Below are 18,359 nucleotides of genomic sequence, written 5' to 3' on the forward strand. Positions count from 1 at the left end.
TAGAAGAGAATACGCACGCAATACGATACCACCAAATAAGTGATTAACATGAGCGCGTTTTATTGGACTATTCGTATGCAAAAGGAAACAGGTATGGTTTACAACAAATAAATTAACGGAATAAATTAATCAGTGTATGGATCTCGCAAGCATTCGATAACTATTTAACTGAGACGATCGTTCGTACGTGGTCTGTTTGGATTATGCTTGGACCGGTGTGAGTGCGTAGATCCAAAGAAGACCGAACCGGACCGGCGATGAAGCAAACGAATCCCATTACAAAACGTCCATTGTCTTAGCTAGAGCACTAGAGTACGAGGAGGTTTTTGGGTTTGAAGGTTTTGAGCATCTCCAGTACCGATGGGAGCCAGATTCACATTCCTACACGTAACACTAGCACGATCCGTACTCATCCATCCACGTTTCGTACCGGGCGACATCGTTCGCCGAGACCGATTTGCGCGTTTTTACCATCGCGTCCTGGAAGTCCTGTGCCGTTACCGGTAGATCGACTTCCTCCCGGCGTATCATCTTGATCTCGGACGGGCTCAGCCCGTTGATGTGCCGTCTCATGGCCATCATTGCGGCGTCGCTATTGGGAAGTAAAAAAAAAAATGAAGGAAAATTATTAATGTATTTAAAAGATTTTTTCTGTTCTGTATGTGTGGAAAAACAATGGAGAACCCAATACAAGGAAAAGCTCTTATTTATAGGGACGAATTAGACTCGGTTGGCTGGTTATGCCATGAAGATGACATTGGACGACCATATTCACCAGGAGCTTTTCAGGTCGTCACCCAGACCCCTTGGAAGGTCCATTTGCGCTTGGAAGAAGATATCTGAACTCTGTTCAAGATTCAGTGGACAATTTACCGGAAGAACTAAACTTTGCGCCAGTATATTTTCGCTAAACATTTTCCTGCCTGGAGGAGATTGAACTATGATGAAGATTCAGCTAGAGAGGATTCGCATATATTCAGCTAGAGAGGATGGAGATCGCAGCTAGAGAGGATCGCAAGACAGACTGATGGACGACAGCTCATCGATTTGCTAACTTTATTGACAACCCAATCAACATTCCCCTCAAAAGGAAGTCTTAGAAAAACTAAGATCATTTAGCGATACAATATTTAAACTTCTGTATGGAGTCCATAATCAAAAGAGTTCTTAAAAACGTGCCTATAAAAGAAACGGACGTTTATAAGACTGTCTGATGTGAACATTTTGAGAGTTTCGGCGAAAATCAAGAGCGGCTTGCAAGTACCTTCATTAAATTAGGCAGAGGATTAAAAAGTCTTCATTAAGGAGTTACTCGTAAGGAAATATGCCTGCATACGTACCGACAAACGTTCGCAATATCGGATCCGGTGTACCCGCTGAGCTGCTCCGTTATCGAGTCCGTGTTCAAATCCGGTGAAATGTTCACACCCTTCAGGCACAGCTCCAACAGTGCCTTGCGAGTGTTATCGTTCGGAAGACCAATGTAGACGCGTTTCTCGAACCGGCGCCGGAATGCTTCATCGATATCCCAGGGATGGTTCGTGGCGGCCAGTACCATGATAACCTTATCATCACTGCAAAACGGTATGTACGTTTAATGTTACGTCCCCACAAGAATCTTCTCCCATCTACACTTACTTGGCCGCATTCAGCCCATCCATCTGTATCAACAGTTCCGCCTTGAAGCGCCGGCTTGCCTCATGCTCCGAGTCGCTACCCCGACACGCACACAGCGAATCGATCTCATCGATAAAGATCGTGCTCGGTGCGTAGAACCGGGCCATCTCGAACAGCAACCGTACCAGCTTCTCACTTTCGCCCCGGTACTTGGACGTCAGCGTGCTGGAGGACACGTTGAAGAACGTCGTCCCGCACTCCGTTGCGACCGCTTTCGCGAGCATCGTTTTGCCGGTACCGGGTGGTCCAACCATCAGCACACCTTTCCACGGTCGGCGAATGCCGCGGAAGAAGTCTGGCAGTATTACCGGCAGCACGACCGCTTCCTGCAGGATCGCTTTCGCCTCATTCAGCCCGGCCACATCGTTCCACTGCACGTTCGGGTTCTTCTGCAGCATGTCCTTCTCGAGCGTGTCGATCAGATGCGGTTCGTAACCGATCGCGTTAAACATCTTCGACTTTTCCACACGCTTGACAGGCGAGTGTTGCTGCTGTGGAGAGTTCTCCTCCACTGAGGTAACTTCCTGATCGTCCGAACCGCCACCCTCTTCGGAGGACGATTTCTTGGGCCGTTCCTTGATCTTGGAGGTGGCCAACTTGCGGGCCCGGATGCGCTCGACCGAGCGGCTCTTGCGAAGGGAGGACTTTTGTCCACTGGTCCGACTGCTGCGCCGATCCGTGTTGGGCGTGTTGGAGGAGCTGGTGTAGCCGATACTGTTTTGCTGGGTCAGCGATGAGGTACTGTGGTGATTGGAGTGATTGATCGAGGGCAGTGTCGGTTGGAGTTCCGGATCGCGTCGGCGAAGTGACGAGATCCAGCGGGAATCGGTCGCCGTTGGCGGTGAGGACGCGTTGGAGGCCAGATTCGCATGGCGCGGGTTCGGATGGACCTCTGGAAAGAAAACATTAGCAAAAAACATTGGTCACCGAAAAGTTGTCCAAACAACCGTGGTACGGGCTTTCGTTATCTAGAATTGAGGTAGGAATTGAGGTTAACGATTTGGCGGGCAAAGTAGCACGAGAGACCTCATAAGTGTGTCAGCGCTCATTATGACGCCCTCAACGCCCAAGAGCCCAAGAATGTTGGTCACACGTTCGGTCTAAGACTCCAGCCTTAGGGGACCGCCGTGGGACCTACTTTACCGATGCGGTGCTCCACTTTGACCACTAATTGGTGTTAAAGGAAGCTCATACCCACCACCAGGTAGCGGACCGCACTGACCTTGTGTCGGTATTTTGTTCTTCTGCAGGTTCACCCGAATCGTGGACGTGCTGACCGTCCCGGCACCGATCAGATTGCTGACGTTGCTCGTGCTGGTTGCCTTCTTCACGCCCATACCGCCGCCGCTTCCGTGCCCACCCGGTCCGTTCCGCAGCAACCCTTCCTGGCCCATGCCTCCCAGCGGTCCAACAGTACGAGCATGGTCCAGGAGACCACCGCCACCGACTCCTCCACCACCAGAACCACCACCGCCTCCTCCTCCTCCCCCGGGGACACCATTGCTGCCAGAACCACTGCCACCACTTCCACTCCCTCCTCCACCACTGCCACCGCCAATCCTTGTCGGACGGTGCGTGGTTGTGATTTTCGTAAAGGCGAACGGTGCCAAATTATCCAGGATCAAAGTGTCCATCATGCGGGCCATATGCTGGAAGCCGGACGTGGATGGTGCGGAACTGTCGTACGAAGTGGGGTGCAGACACGATTTCGGGCATGAAAAGAAAAAGTACAAAGTGTAGAAGAAAAGTGTCAGTTAGTATGGTGGGTGTTGAGTTGAGCTACTTAACGGCGGCGGCTATGTAGAGCATCTAATCGGACAGAAACGCAAAGCTCGCGAACTGTTACTTTGAGCTGAATAAAATGTGGGTCAGCAAGTTAGTGAGGAGATATTACATTTTTTTTACTTCAGAAGGAGGTCAGCTAAGATAGAGGGGTCATTCGAAGTAGGTAGAGCTTTTTAATTTCGAGAAACCTCTGGGAATATTCTGCTAAGGGTAATATAAATTCAATTCAGTTCAAACACTAAAACTTTATGGCGTAGCTATTAGCAGGTCAATAGAGTTTTAGTGTTTCCGTAGCATTTCAGTTTGGTTTCAGGGTAACGTGTTTAGTAATTTAAATCATTAATTTGTGTAGCTGTAAACGCTCTACGCGTGAATTTAGTTTTTAATCCCATGGATCTCTACGTCGTACTCTAACTCTACGTTTCAATCGTAGATATGCCCTTAACCAAGGAACTAGAATTATTTCACGCAATTGAATATCGAAAAATAGAAAAACATTATTATAAATACCAATACAATCAGGTCGTTCTAATTGAATGACAACAAAACGATCATGTTCAAATATCCCCTACAAATTCAATCAGTGGCAATTTTTTAAATAAGTGTTTTACGTACGAGAATAGTTACAGCCACAGACAACAGAAAGAAATCACCTTTTTTAATCGTCTAACTGAGGTCATTATGCATATTTTCATCAAATCAATTAAATTTTCTTATTTCCTGTAAAATTTTACAGCCGAATTTAGATGAAACGGTCCTACCATTGAATCGATCAGGAAAACGATTCTCAGTATCTTTATGTCAATTTTAAACCCCATATAACATTAATTTCATTTGAAACAAAAAAGGCAATAAGTAAAGTACAACAATTTCAATAAAAAATCGAACATTTTTTATGCTTTTCGCCTCTATACTCTTTGTATGTATACTCTTATATTCAACTTAAACACGATCAAGCTTTGTTATTTCATAGTTACTGTCTTATGTCGCTTTTAAGTATATTTTCAAATTTATTTATGCAAAGATTTGGAAAATTTTAAACGAAAATGAAATTGGATGCAGATGAAAGATGTTGATAACACTTCATAAAAGTTTGGATAATTTTTGGTATTTTTAGTTTGCCCTATAACTATTTTGGAATGGTTTTAACCAGTAAAAGTATCAAAACCAGTAGTATGGAAATCGATTATAAAAGCAGTGAGAAATAATAATGAGTTATTTTATTTTATTTTTTAAATTCATGGGAAACGGTCTGGCCGTATTGCTGTAATTAACACACTATAAATATAGTGTTATAGTGTGATAGATATAGTGTTGGTAAAGGTACCATTTACTTAAATTAAGGAATTGTTTACAATTCCTATTGAAAAAAACCCATGTAATTTAAATCAAGCAAGCCAAAAATGACAACCCTAGACCTATTTAAGGTTGCAGTGCAGAAGAAGAAATAGGGGATATTAGTCGGACAGTTAGCAAAACAATAGGTAATCTATAATTTTGTCATATTTTACCAACCTCAGAAATAGCCTAACATTGTGAATACGAAATTTAATATACTTATTTTTCCGTTTGCTTAAAGAATTTGGGGTACTAAAACTCGCTTTTCCCAATCGCAATTAGGATAAGATATCGCAGAGAACTCACGTAACAGCGTTTAATCACAGCAGTTTATCATTTAACAATTTTTACTAGCTTCAATAGCCATATTTTCTACTCTCCATTTTCGCCTTTGGACAAAAAATGCGTTTAAAAAATTAATTTATTTTATTTAACTCGTTGCTGAATAAGTAAGTTCTGTGTACGGGGGAACGGTTCAGGCGGTTTCAGAATGAATTTGGTAGGTTTGTAGGTTCCCCAAAGAAACTCAAAAAAGCGCTCAAATTATTGAACCTAACAGGTTTATGCTATGAATTTCGAAATTTTATTCAGGTTCACCCTAAATCATCCCAGGTATCCTTATTCAATACCAATTTTAATATAGCTTTTGTCAATCGTAATTAAACTGAAAGAACCTAGTGTAAAGCATGAAACTGACTAACTAGTAAGGCCCTGTCTCACTACCGAATCATTTTCATCATCATTCAAGAACTGTTATTTAAAGAGGAACGGAATCTTCCACCTGACCAATGGGTTGGTGGGTTCTACCTGAGCAAAATGTTGATTGACTGTCCAACAACGTGGTATGATTAAGCTCAGTTAGATCTTATATGGTCGGCATGACCACGAGCCTAGAAGCTATTCAAAATAATGCACTGCGCTTCTTCGCTACGTTCCTATCCATCTATTTGCCTGTTTTAATAAATATCGTTAGGGATCCACTGTGATTGATATAGACATTTTTAGATATCCACTGTAATTTTTGATGTTTCGTCTTAAAGAATGTTTTGTCTGTTGACAAACATTAGTTTATAGATTCATACAGAATCAATTCTTTTTATATCCATCTGGAATTAAAAAGAAATGTTGTATGCTTATGATGCTTATGATTATTATAAGAAATATTGTACACAATGTGCCTTTATTACAGCTTAACGAATCAAATTGTGAAGCATTAAGCACCAGTTTACAAAAAGCAAAACACGATTGACCATTAAACCAATGTGTTTCTTAAAATATTACCATCTATTCTCAGCGTCAAAAGCAAATTGTCACAAGGCCAAACCCCCCACAAGGATAATGATCTGCATTTCCTTAAACATATCGTACATCAAACAAACCTGCCCCGTATCGCATCCGATAGTGAAATAAATCCCGCCTAGAAATGCGAACCCCGCGTTCCACACATCGTCACATCTAACCTAATTTTTATAGCCATGGATGGGAGCTGAAAAACAATCCACCGTGCATGTATGTAAATATTCCACCTCATGCTTTCCTGTTTTGCCATTTATTAAACAAAACATTATACACGATCGTCGCATGACCTACTGAACAGCTTAATGTACTCGACCGGAGGTTAGACGCTTGACAAAGCACTCAGCAATTGGTGGCCAGGGTAACGCTAGACTCCTCGGTGGCCTGACAAATGATATCCGCAGTTCAAAGACCTTGTGCACAGAGCGCGTCAAGTTTCCGCCATCTGTAGCCAGCAAATGGCCGATAAAGATCGCAAAGAAGGGGTTGCTACTACTTTCCTTTATGCATATGAGGGGACATTGATTGCTGTACACGCCAAATTGATTGTACGGCACTGACCCTACGTTCTGTGCGTTCCAAATGTTTGAAACACAAAGAATTATCCTCAAATTTGATTGGTTTTAATGTAGCCAGACTCTTGTGGATATTTTATTTACATACAGGTACAAAGTTATCCTTCGACGATTGTGACCTTCGGAGCTAGGTTCACTGCTCCGGTTACTTCGTAAAGCGTATCGCTGGCCAAGGTACTGGCGGCAACAAGGGGGACCCATCGGTCACGGTGTCGTTTGCGTGCAACTAGTTATTATGAGTTGAGACCCCCCTAAGAATGCCCCCCCGGTGCTAGTAGAAGATGATGAACGTGGAAATATATAATGAACGTCCGGTTTTCAACGGCCCACAATAACCGAAAACATTTCTTCAACGCCGAAACGATGTCAAGGTACTGGGATGTACGTTGATGAAGTAGCCTTCAACACGCACGCACATTAAAAACGTAATCTCGAGTCCAGGTTGGTCTCCTTCCAGCAAGCGCTCATCTCAAGGATGTTTTTGATGCCCGATAGTGTGCTGATAAGGGTCGAATAAAACAAAATGCGGAAGAACTACAAGAATCACTTTCGAACCATAACTTTAATACTGCGGTACAACTCATCATCAGACGCATAAATTCAGCTCGATTACTTCTTTGAAACGATTTGCTTATTTGCATAGGAACTGTCCATGTTTCCTTCAAGCTTTTTATTTTCCTTCGGCAACTTATTTTACGCAATTCACGTCCTTCAGTGTGGCCCCATTTCCGGAGTGGGTTCCCCACGAAAAACGAAACGATACTGCTGAAACGAACATTTTCATGGCCGATTTAGTTTTACTATTGTCCCCGCGACAAAAAAAAAAAGAAGTTGACTAACAAGTTGATTGTGTCTCAGCGAAGCTCCCGTTTTTCCACTCGAATAGCATGATAATAGTCTAGGCAGGAGTCCCAAAAGAGTTGTAATTGGTGACCTTCGTTAGCGTGTTTCACATTTCAGTTGGCCCGGTAGACGAAGCCGTCGTCAAAAAAGTTTGACGCGAGGACACGAAACAGTTGACATGGGTATGGTTATGGATATGGCTTAGTATATAACGTGTATACATAAAGCGTTGCATCTGTTGCTGATTGATTTTACATCCTTAATCCACAGGCGATGGAAAAGATGGAACAAACAGATAACGATAGCACCCTGGAAAACCTATCCCTATCAAACGATCATAGTTCATTGAACGGACAGACGGTCAGCCGTACTGTAGGTAGCGTCGAAACAACAATTTCCGGTCACTGAAAGAGAGTGATTTATATCAATTACGGCTCAGATTTCTGATTCGCCTGGTCTCATCCGGAGCCGTCCAGAAATTCAACACACCTCCATCAATCGGTGGTAGTCCTTCCTTTAAGGGATAGGGACAAGGGACACAGACACTGAGCAACATTGCTGCATTGCTATTCGTGGTGCAGACTTCACTGTTGCACTAGCCACGACCGGATAGATCAACAAGGACCAGTTCTGTTTTCCTTTCCTTTACCGACGGAAACGACGAGTTCAACGAACCCTTTTCCCAACAGGCTGCGTGTGTACTTCCGTGTGTGTGTGTGGGAAGTTTAATTTTTCACTCTCCCCTTCCGTGGGCCAATGTTTTCCTTTCACTGATCAATTATTTACCGGACCAACGGCCGGTCGGCCACGTGCTCTAGCTCTGCTGGTCTGAAGGAACCAACGAATGCCCAACGTCAGCTCGCAAGGCACAGGTGTTGGTGAGCGTATGACGCTGCAAGTCGGTTTATGTAATTCTCGCTGTGGTTCCCAACTACAAACACACGCACACACATGTGAACCACAACGGAACCAACGGCAGACCCCAACTGGGACAATGACTTCCTGGCCGGAAATCACTGAACCGGTTGTAGTGAAGACAAATTTCTTCACTAGGAAGGCAGTATCGCGAAACCAATTGTTTGACCACGAGAGTGTACGGGAAGCGAAATTTACTGCACCGACCCGGGGAGCAGTAACTTTTCGGGAAAAGCGGAAAAGAATTACGTACCCAGCGAGGCATGGTCGGTTGTAAATTTCAATGAGAAATTAAGCTTTTAGTCACAAACCCCTTGGCCCGATGCAACCGATGTGTGTGTTTGTGTTTGCAAATTGGTTAGGCAAAAAATTAGGCCAACCGGGTTTGGTTAGAAGAATAATTGCTTGCGAGCATGGCAATAGTGGTTAGGGGATCACAAGCTTCTAGTGGAGTTCAATCATTTTACTAAAGTTTCTAACGGATTTGGAATTTCCTTTAAATTATATACAGTCTCCCGTATTTTGATATAACAAAATTTCGTTGAATAATTCACCTAAAAATATTCCTATTCACGAAACGAGCTCCACATGAAAGGAATTTTCATTCCGAGACCCTATAATCACCTTCCGTTCGCTGACGCACGTCACGTCATTTCACTTCCATCGCGATTAAGCCGACGCTCGAAGACCCAAAGGAAGCTTGAAATATTCAACCTCTAAGAATGGGATTTTCCAGTGGTCAGCTAGCACCACGGAGGGTTCATCAAACCCTGACTGCCTGACTTGCCCACACCAACACCAAGCGGCCAGTGACTCCACTGCTCACAGTTCACAGTGGCTGGAGTTTATTTACTTCCACAGGGCCTCAGAACACGCGCACACATACACACATTGGCTTTCCATCGGATGAGGTCCTTTCCAACCAATACACATGCATCCCACAAGTGCCACAGGATGGAGAGGCATTTGCAGTCCGTTGTATACTGCTGGTCGCTCTCGCCGCTCTTTATGCTTGACCACCACACACAGCTCAGACCCCACAACACGAGACTGGACGATTAGAGCTTGGATTAGCGTAAAGTGGCAAAGTGTTGACGGTTTATATACAAATTCCCACACAGCAGCAGTGGAATGGTCGAAACGAAACGGACCTTCGAGCTGCGGGAAGCGTTGTTGCTAACGGCTGCCAATTACATTTTCATCGATTTTGATCGATCGTACGCAAGAGCAGTGAAGGTGAAAGTCGAAAATCATGTCCAAAAGAGACCCTTTAGGTGTGAGACTTTGTAGGGGCAGCTGCGGATTAATGAGTGTTCTAAGAAATATTCACAAGCTTTCCTTATTTTTTGCTGGTTTTGCTGTTAAAGATTATCTTGTAGAGAGCATCGCTTACCACTCGTGCAGATTCCATAGCGAATGGTACGGTGTGTGGCGGATCGACTCGATGCTGTGTATCGGGACGGCGACTTCGTATTCCACGTGTACGTCGGACCGTTCCAGGGCCGGGTGCGAGTTGGAAACGTTACGAGACATTTTGTAGGTGCTTGCATTAGAAGGGTTGTGGTGATTTGTGCTACCTGGTGTGACGGCCGGACCCGGGCGGCCGATTGCCGCCTCGAGCAGATTATTACCGGTGCCGACGTGGCCGTGGGTCGGCGGCTCGTAGGGTTGCGGTGCGTATCCGTGCGACGGATGGTAACCGTGATGGTACTCGTTCATCGCACTGCTGCCCCCGTTCCGTGTACCGGTCGCACCACCGTACTGTACCAGCATCCAGGTGAAACGGGCTCCGGGAAAAAGTGCGGCAAGGTTTCCCGCAGTGGTTTTTCCGACCGATGAAGCTGTACTTTAATTACTCAGAATATCCTTATATGCCCGAAAAACGGAATTCCCCACTGTACTGTCGTCACAGGCACATGCACTGAACTTAATCTTCTTTTTTGGCTATGTCGCACTCAAAACCAACCAACCAAAGGCCACTGAACGCAGGACACACCGAACACACTGTCACGAGCCGGAAACATTGCGACCGAACCGGACCACGTCCTAACGCCAACTGACGTTTGCTGCGGCTCGGGTAACAGTAGGACCCAGCTTGACCGCAACCGACTGACCACCCTTGATCAATGTCCGTGGCGTTCCGTGGCGAAGGAAGAGTGCCGGACGAGAAGTCGGCCGGTAGTTTCCGTTGACTCCCCCATGAATTCAGGACGAAGAGCGCGCGTGTGTGTGTGCTCGGGTGACACGCAAACGGGCACGAAAAGGCGGGCTGGACGGTATTATTTACTTCGTCCGATGGGGGACGTCCGAGACGGTGGTAAAGGAAAACGTGAAAAACAGGACCCCTGAGAATGTTGGAGTAGGGTGGTGTTTCACGTGATGTTACCTCTTTACCTTTGTATTTTTGTTTCTTGGAGCATTGGTAAAGTCGCGTGTTTTCGGAGAATAGGACCCATGTTCAAGATTTCTGGGCTAGAAGTTTAGCTTCAATCCAAGCCTGAAGGAAATCACCATTTTAGAACACAAACACCCAAAGGCCTAATGAATTCCATTGGCTAGGTAAACCTCTGGTCCGCTGGTCCTCTGTGTGTGAAGACGTGACAATCGTCGTCCAGCACCCTATTTACTGCGCGCACCGAAAGAAAAACCTCGGTACGTTGCGTGAGTGCCATTAAAAAACACCTCCTTCAGGTGGGAATAGTTGGAGGCACCAACAATTCTCTAGGGGACGCTTCTTTGTGGACGACTTTGGCCAAAGGTGCTGTTGGAGACGTTGCGTTCGGTGGGTATTTGGTCTTAACTGCAAAGGACCCCAACCCTGGCAAAGGAGTACACTATCGATTGCTCTCCAGGCAGCAGCTCGAGGGCTACTTTTAGCACGACTCTTGGCCGTCTGAACGGGGAACCCAAATTGGAGCAGCTTCACGCAGCGAAATGTGGAGCGCGAACGTGGTGTATCGCTAAGGATGGCGTTGGATTTATGGTTTTGTGATGAGTTAATACGGTTAACGCTTCAAGAAAGGGAATTGGTTCATTGTTTTTCGCAGCAGTATAGGAATGGTTGCTGTCCCACAAACCATGACGGATTGTTTTGTTCCATGAAGCGGGTCATCGCGGTGATAATTTGTTGCGGATAGTTATACCTTAGCGAATTTCATTAAACCTGTTATTAATAATTTTATTACCTCATCCTGGCCTTATATAGCGAGGATCATGAGGACGCATTGAGCGATTTCAATAGTCTTATATTCGAAAATAGTGTCAACTTAAGACACTAAGTTCATTCCAACTATATGAAGCTTGAAGGGTACTCCCCGAATTATTGACGATTACGATTTTGCCGGGGTGTGTTGATCGTTTGCTAGGTATTTTTGCGTTGGTTCCACTGCTTTTGTTACGGGTTTCCAGATTTTTTTTTATATTAAAGCATATTTATACAAACCCATCTTCTTCAATCTGTGACCAAACCTAATTACTCTGGGCCAAAAGCAAAGACTTGATACAAAGAACTATAGCCACAATACCACTGGCCATCAATACCAACAACAACACCAATCCAACATCTACATCCGACCATGCCCGGAAAAAGGCAAACACCAGGGAGGCAATGTCATGTGATTATTGTATGACATTAGCATAAGGAATGCTGATCATATGGATGGCGAGCACTCTTGATTAATAAATTTGTTTTCTTTCGAAACTTTTTGCCAAAATTGCGTTCATTTGATATAAGGTTTGCCAAATTTTCTTCTTGACAAAAAATAAATATCATCTTCTTCTTGGCCTAACTACCTCTTAGGTCATGCCTGCCATTTCTGGCTTACTACCGCTTCTTGATACCTCATAGTTGGATAGTCAGTCCTCACTACGCGGGAACGACCCTGACGGGATTTGAACCAAGCTCCTGTCGTATATTTAATTTATTTAAATAGGCTTTGGGTCTCTGAAACCTCATTCGCCTCTTAAAAAAAGGTGTATAATATTCAAATCCCATCCAGACCGCCACCTTTTACACAGGGCTGACTACTTTTGCTACGGGTAAAACTAAGACACAAAACGCCAGAAATGGCAAGCCGAGGCCTTTCAAGGTTGTGCCAAGAAAGAGGAAGAAGATCAAATTCTTCTCAACTTACTAGACACATTTTTGTACATCTTTTATATGTTTTTATGTATTGTAAAGCAAAATAGGTGTTCCGGAAAGTGTTAATACGAGTTTTAAAATGGTTCAAAAATAGTAAAACAAAACTTCGACACGATGGATTTCTATAAGAATAATGATAGAAATCGTCAAAACATCGCGAAGAAAAACCAAAAATACACTGAAAAGCGTAAAAAAACTTCGGGACGAGAACCAAACTATATGGGAAACTATAAACAAAATTGGCACAAGAAATTGAAGGAGGTGAAAAGGCAATTTTATGTTTTAAAAAGTAATATAACTAATCGATTCTAAAAGTGCAACCCTGGAAAGTATCCTTTCACATCTATACACCATAAACTTTCCCTTTTTCATGGAGCGAAAGCTAACGAAGTTAAATAAAAAATGAAATCAGAAGAAAGACCTACGAAATCTCTCTGCTTGCCCTATTTTCACAATCTCTTCGTATTGAAGTGCTTGAAGGAAAGGTAGAACTCTAACCAATTATTCTTGCCTTACGTACATTAAAGATAAGGCATCAGGTGACTGTACTAAGGAATTGAGTAAGTGGTAATACATTACAAAATATTAGAGGGAAAAAGCATGGTTTGGTAACTGTTGCCAGTCTTAGAGCAGGTGTTTGGAAGCCTTTCTAACAGGAAGGATATTTTCCACTGAATCGTACATTATCGCCTACACTAGCCTACCTTCATCCATAGCTAGCGTTCTAAGTCAATAAATAATTCCCTCCCTTAAAATCTCCAGAGCTTTCATCCCTCGCTGCTACACCACGGCCAATACTTACGATTCTACGATTGGCAGAAAGGAAACTGTTGAATCCAGCGTCCGGATGGTGGTGTTGCCTCTGACTACCACCTTTTCGCGCGTGATGCGCCGGTACGTCTCGTCTCGTCTCATCTTTCACGCCTCACAGCACAAACACTCGCCACTAAATGCTCCAAAAGGATAGCACATAAGACGCTGATGAAGCAGGATGTTTGGCTTGGCACTGGGAAGAGGCTAAACTAGCAGTCCAGCGGTGTGTGGATACAAAAATCGATTCCGTGCACAATATATTGCCTACAAAAATGACCGAGAGAGAAAAAAGGCTTCTTGCTTCGCTCGCTTAAGACACACACATTGGTTTTTCTGTATCAGCCTTTTTATCCCGTACGTTATACGTTGCACTTATAATGCTACATTATCATAGACAGACTGCACCACACTTCGAAAGCCGAAAGCGACTAGAATTTATTTCAATATCACTTAATGAATAGAAGCACAGCAGTCCGAATCTTCCTACAGACCCGGAATGACATCAGCATCCAGCACCTCCACATCACATTTCACTCAATTAACGTGCCAGACGGCCAACCGAAGACCTCTCTCAGAACGAACTAAGAGCAAGCAAACTGGTCAGCACGAAACCTTGACAATGATAGCACCCACTGCCATATTTACGGCCACATCTAATCAACCAAAGGAGTGTCCACATAAAGCAAACAACCGCAACAGGAACTATAGCCACCAATATGTGAAGACAGTTTTGCGGACCGGAGTGCGGATGCTGCCGATAAACAATAGTTCCACGCCAATGTCAGTAAGGATCTTGTTCTGCGTCTTAAAATAGAACACCCAAGCACTTGTGACGCGTCGGAAGAGTTGCGGAAATCGGAAGATACGATACACTGCTGCGTCCGAATCTTTCGTAGACTTGCACTCACGAGGGTGAGCACATTGACACTTGCCCGATGTAAGGACATGCGCAGATTGCAAGTACCGGCAGCCGACCGCCTGACTGGCTGACTGACTGACGGACAGGTTTCCTTTCGCAAAAGGATGGGTCCGGTCTGACCGATGCACATAGGGGGGCATTACATTTACTGCATTCTGCCTTCGTGTTCTACTATGGGGCTAACGACGCGATGGTCAGTTTCTATCGCCGGGTCGATGGGAGACATGTCTGAGTGTGGCCCATCATTAGGAGGACCGTTAAATTAAAAAGACGTTATTTTAAATATCTGCTGTTTAAAATGTATCAATGAATTAGACCGCCTTCTCGTACGCGGGATCGACTATACATCTACCGGTCCAATGAAGTCACAGAAAGCCAGAAATGGCACGCCGAAACCTTTCGAGGTTTTAGTGGCAACGAAAGAAAGTTTAAAATGGAAAAAGCGGTAGCAACTGCTAGCGCCACAAGCGATTGTCACCAGGATTGGCTTGGAGACTATTGGAATTATTATATCATAAATAGAAACTTCTTTATATAGGAAATGGATATTTAAATAAAACGCATTAGATCTGATCTCCACTTGTCTTCCTAAGCTCATGGTCAACATGGATGACTATGACGCAGAATGCCTTCCCGCACATTCGGTTCCATTCCACGGAATCGCTACCAAAATCGAACCATTAACGAACGCTAATCAATCATCATCATCAACGTGGCGGAAGCCAACGGAGAGACTACGCTCAAAAGTTTTCCCTATCGAAATGCTCATCGCAACGATTGTTGTCTGTTGATATACTTGACCCACTTCCGGTAGTCCATTAACCTGTCCCAATTCCGATTCGACATTGACATCGGGGTAGGTTAGTTTGGGTTACGTTAACGAAATTTCACCATTGGCATACAGCACAATAATAGTATGTTTCTTATTAAAATTCTACTTAAAAATATAACTTTTACTCACATTCTCGTCCGCCGGAACAGCACCCGGTCCGGCGCCCCATTGTCGAACAGCTCCGGCAGTGAAGGTATCGATGAGAACAACATCTCTTCTCGTTTTAACAGGTGTGCTAAACTTTGCGATCGTCCGATCAACTTTACACAACACTTAACATACTTTAACTATACTACTTAAAACACAGCGCAGACTTGTTACAAGCACATTTTGGGGACAGTTCTTCACGACCGAAGCGTAACGGTTGGGTCTTCTTTCTGCACGCGATGGCAAGCGACAACTGTCGTTCTGTTGCCGTGGTCCAGCTGCTCGATGCCAGCGTCCGCGTGCGTAGAGTGTGTTTATCGAGCATCAACAGATTACTATGGCGATAAACCATCGTTAGTACAACATCCGGGGCACTAATGGCAACGGCGCATGTGGAGGAACGACCACGGTGCCCGCTATGGAGGGTGGGATTTTTTTTTCGGAATGCTACCTAAAAACCGGATTTTTTTTTCAATTCTGGTCTGTATTATATTTTTCCGAATTTTTAAAGATATCCATCAAGTTGCTCTCCTGGTCATTCTTCCTTCGAGCTATTCCTATTCATCACTATCGCCCTCAGAACGATTGCCCCCTGCACCGCTCTTCTCGCTACCGGATCCTTCACCACCCGACCCCGATCCGGAGCCCGAATTGGATCGTGACCGGGTACCGCGCGAACCTTCCTCCGACCCCGATCCAGCATCACTGTCATCCGAATCGGCCAACGATTTAAGTGCCTTCTTTTTGTCAATGTTTTTCTTACGCCGGCCCGTTTCCACATCCGAACCTTCCTCGTCCGAAGAGTAAATTCCGGCGTTTCCTTTCGCACCGCCTCCCTTCCCTTTGTCTCCCTTGAATTTGTTTTTAATGGCCGCAATCGATATGCCACCCTCATCATCCGAACCCTCGTCGTGGTGGTACGCGTTGCCCGCATTTGCTCCCGAGTCCCGTCCGCGCTTCGGTTTCGAAGACGTCTGCTTGGCACGCATTGCCATCCGCAGCTTTTCCTCCTCCTTTTTGAGGTTCTGCTTTCGGTCCGCATCCGGATCGAACCCGACCTGTGTAAGGATCTTGATGCCGGACGTTTTCTGCGACCGGTCGGCCAACGAGATGAGCATCTTCTGATGGGTAAACGATTCGGTCGAGTGTGGTCGGAAGGTAAGCTTCGTGCGGAATACGGACTGGCCCTGCAAACCCGTACCCTGCCGGATAAACAGATGGTTGTGATCGCCCTGCAGCGGTTGCTTGTACACGTCGAAAATTTCCGATCCCAGGTGCAAACTCATGCTACCATCGGACCACTTGACGAACCGCGCGTTTGTTTCGCGCTGTGCCGTACCCTGCCGGTCGATGTTGTTCCTCCAGCGGATTGTGTTTTCCACCTTCAGCTTCAACCGCTGGCGACCTTCCTCGTCGAGCGTTTCCTCTTCGTCAATTTCATCCTCATACGTGTCCGTATCGAATGGGCGTGTCTCGACGGACAAGAAATTGGGTAGCTTTACGAAATGAATGTCTCGACCGAGATCCGTCACAATGCGAGGAATCTCAACATCGATTCGTGTCTCCGGAATTGGTTCCGGTTCCGGTTCTGGCTCTTTCGGCTCCTCCCAACGGGCTAACCGATCCCGGTTGCCTTCTTCATCCGACGAACGGCGATCACTGTCACGGCTTCTACTGCGACTACGGCTTCGGCTGCGGGATCTTTCCCTCGATCGATCTCTTGCCTGATCCTGCTTGCGCTGTTCATCCTCCAGATCATCCAGTTCATCCCGCTCTCGGCCTGACTCGTCACCGGCAGCTTCATCCGAGCTGATATCATCCGCATCACCGAACAGTGCATCGGCCGTAACATCCTTGCCCTTCGCCGTTCCGCCACCTGCTTCTTCCTCCGAGTCCGTATCGATGAGTTTGTTCTTCTTTTTCGCCTCCTTCTTGGCACCATCGTCCGAGTCGGAATCGCTCAGTACAGCTCGTTTTCGTTTTTCGTTCACCGGTGATTGCACAGATCCGGAACGACTGCGTGCCGAGCCGGAACGAGCAGAGCGGGAACGGGACCGAGATTTCCGTTCCGAGCCCGGTGATCCCGATGCGGCCGATCCGCTGCGGGATCTATTCACGGGCGTTCCGCTACCCGAACGGTTTTGTGGTGTACCGCTGCGCGATCTTGCGCTACCGGATCCTTGCGAACGGGATCCTGACCGGGAGCGCGAATGTCTTGAACCGGAACCGGATCTGTGAGAACCGGCCGGTGAACCGGATCCGCTGCGTGATCTGCTCTGACGTTTCTGTGCACTGCCAGGAGTGGGGGATCTACTGCCAGAACGCGACCTTGCACCAGAACCCGACCGCGAACGCTGAGAACCGGCTGAATTTGACCGACTCCGGTTCTGTCGCGGTGTACCGGAGCGGGACCGTTGATTGGGGGAGTTGGAGCTGCAATCAAAGTGCGTCTTGGTTACCTTTTGCACCATATGGATATGCTTTGGTAAAGGGCAACATACCGAGAATCATGATGTTCCAAGGAAAAACCAGGCGTTGGTGCTACTTGAGGGGTACCGCTGCGGCTTCTGCTCCGGCTGTTGCTACGACTAGAGCCCGAATCCGAACCTAATTGTATGTGAAGATGTATGGTGTACCTATCCATTTGGATTCTTCGCAGAACATACAACAATCCTTACCTGATCCATCCGATTCTGTTTCGCGAGCCATCTGGAGTTTTATTACACACAAAATAAAGCTAAATTATGTTTGTTTTGTCAATAGTTTGCAACTTTCCCACAAGCCAAATTGAACGCTTTATTTACGTATGACAGCGGCGTGCCATCTGTCAAACGAGGTAGCTGTCACGAGGATTGCACACAGTATGCAGCCACTTTTCTTTAGCAATGCTGCAAACTGCAGAACGAAATAAGGTTTTTCTCGTCAAATTATTTACTTTTTGTAAACATTTGCCTCTTTTGAACTTTTTGAAGTGAACAAGAGGTTCTTGCATAATTTCAAAAGCCACTTATTTAAAACAAAAAACAGGCGTTCAACAGTTGCGACCTCGAGTGTAGTCAACGCAGCCAAAATGTCAAA

General features: G+C 45.5%; 2 protein-coding genes across 9 annotated transcripts; both read right to left on the reverse strand.

The window, feature by feature from the left end:
• Window positions 1–21: 21 nt before the first annotated feature.
• LOC118506968 (katanin p60 ATPase-containing subunit A1) lies at window positions 22–15,640 on the reverse strand. 8 transcript variants are annotated; one of them, XM_036044805.1, is made up of 6 exons: window positions 10,007–10,928; window positions 9,823–9,895; window positions 2,876–3,354; window positions 1,639–2,569; window positions 1,341–1,574; window positions 39–592 (listed from the first exon to the last, which is right to left on the reverse strand). In XM_036044805.1, the coding sequence occupies exons 1-6, from the start codon at window positions 10,200–10,202 to the stop codon at window positions 394–396; spliced, it is 2,112 nt and encodes a 703-aa protein (XP_035900698.1). In that variant the 5' UTR covers window positions 10,203–10,928; the 3' UTR covers window positions 39–393. The 8 variants fall into 8 exon arrangements, with proteins under 8 accessions (XP_035900696.1, XP_035900698.1, XP_035900699.1 ...); XM_036044806.1 differs by having other exon boundaries at window positions 10,061–10,927; XM_036044803.1 differs by having other exon boundaries at window positions 22–592; window positions 9,823–10,930.
• Window positions 15,641–15,743: 103 nt separating this feature from the next.
• LOC118506969 (another transcription unit protein) lies at window positions 15,744–18,118 on the reverse strand. Its single transcript, XM_036044812.1, has 3 exons — window positions 17,960–18,118; window positions 17,783–17,888; window positions 15,744–17,714 (listed from the first exon to the last, which is right to left on the reverse strand). Exons 1-3 carry the CDS (start codon window positions 17,988–17,990, stop codon window positions 15,839–15,841), a joined length of 2,013 nt encoding a protein of 670 aa, XP_035900705.1. The 5' UTR covers window positions 17,991–18,118; the 3' UTR covers window positions 15,744–15,838.
• Window positions 18,119–18,359: the final 241 nt, after the last annotated feature.

Source organism: Anopheles stephensi, chromosome 2 (genome assembly GCF_013141755.1).
Source record: "Anopheles stephensi strain Indian chromosome 2, UCI_ANSTEP_V1.0, whole genome shotgun sequence".
Taxonomy (NCBI): domain Eukaryota; kingdom Metazoa; phylum Arthropoda; class Insecta; order Diptera; family Culicidae; genus Anopheles; species Anopheles stephensi.

Bases quoted from the DNA above. Each gene is read 5' to 3' on its own strand.
- LOC118506969 (XM_036044812.1), bottom strand. From the start codon at position 17,990: ATGGCTCGCGAAACAGAATCGGATGGATCAG. The intron at 17,889-17,959 runs GTAAGGATTGTT...ACATACAATTAG, and splicing joins AACAGAATCGGATGGATCAG to GTTCGGATTCGGGCTCTAGT. The intron at 17,715-17,782 runs GTATGTTGCCCT...CTTTGATTGCAG, and splicing joins TTGGAACATCATGATTCTCG to CTCCAACTCCCCCAATCAAC.
- LOC118506968 (XM_036044803.1), bottom strand. From the start codon at position 10,202: ATGCTGGTACAGTACGGTGGTGCGACCGGTACACGGAACGGGGGCAGC. The intron at 2,570-2,875 runs GTGGGTATGAGC...TTTTCTTTCCAG, and splicing joins GTGCGGTCCGCTACCTGGTG to AGGTCCATCCGAACCCGCGC. The intron at 1,575-1,638 runs GTAAGTGTAGAT...ACCGTTTTGCAG, and splicing joins GATGGGCTGAATGCGGCCAA to TGATGATAAGGTTATCATGG.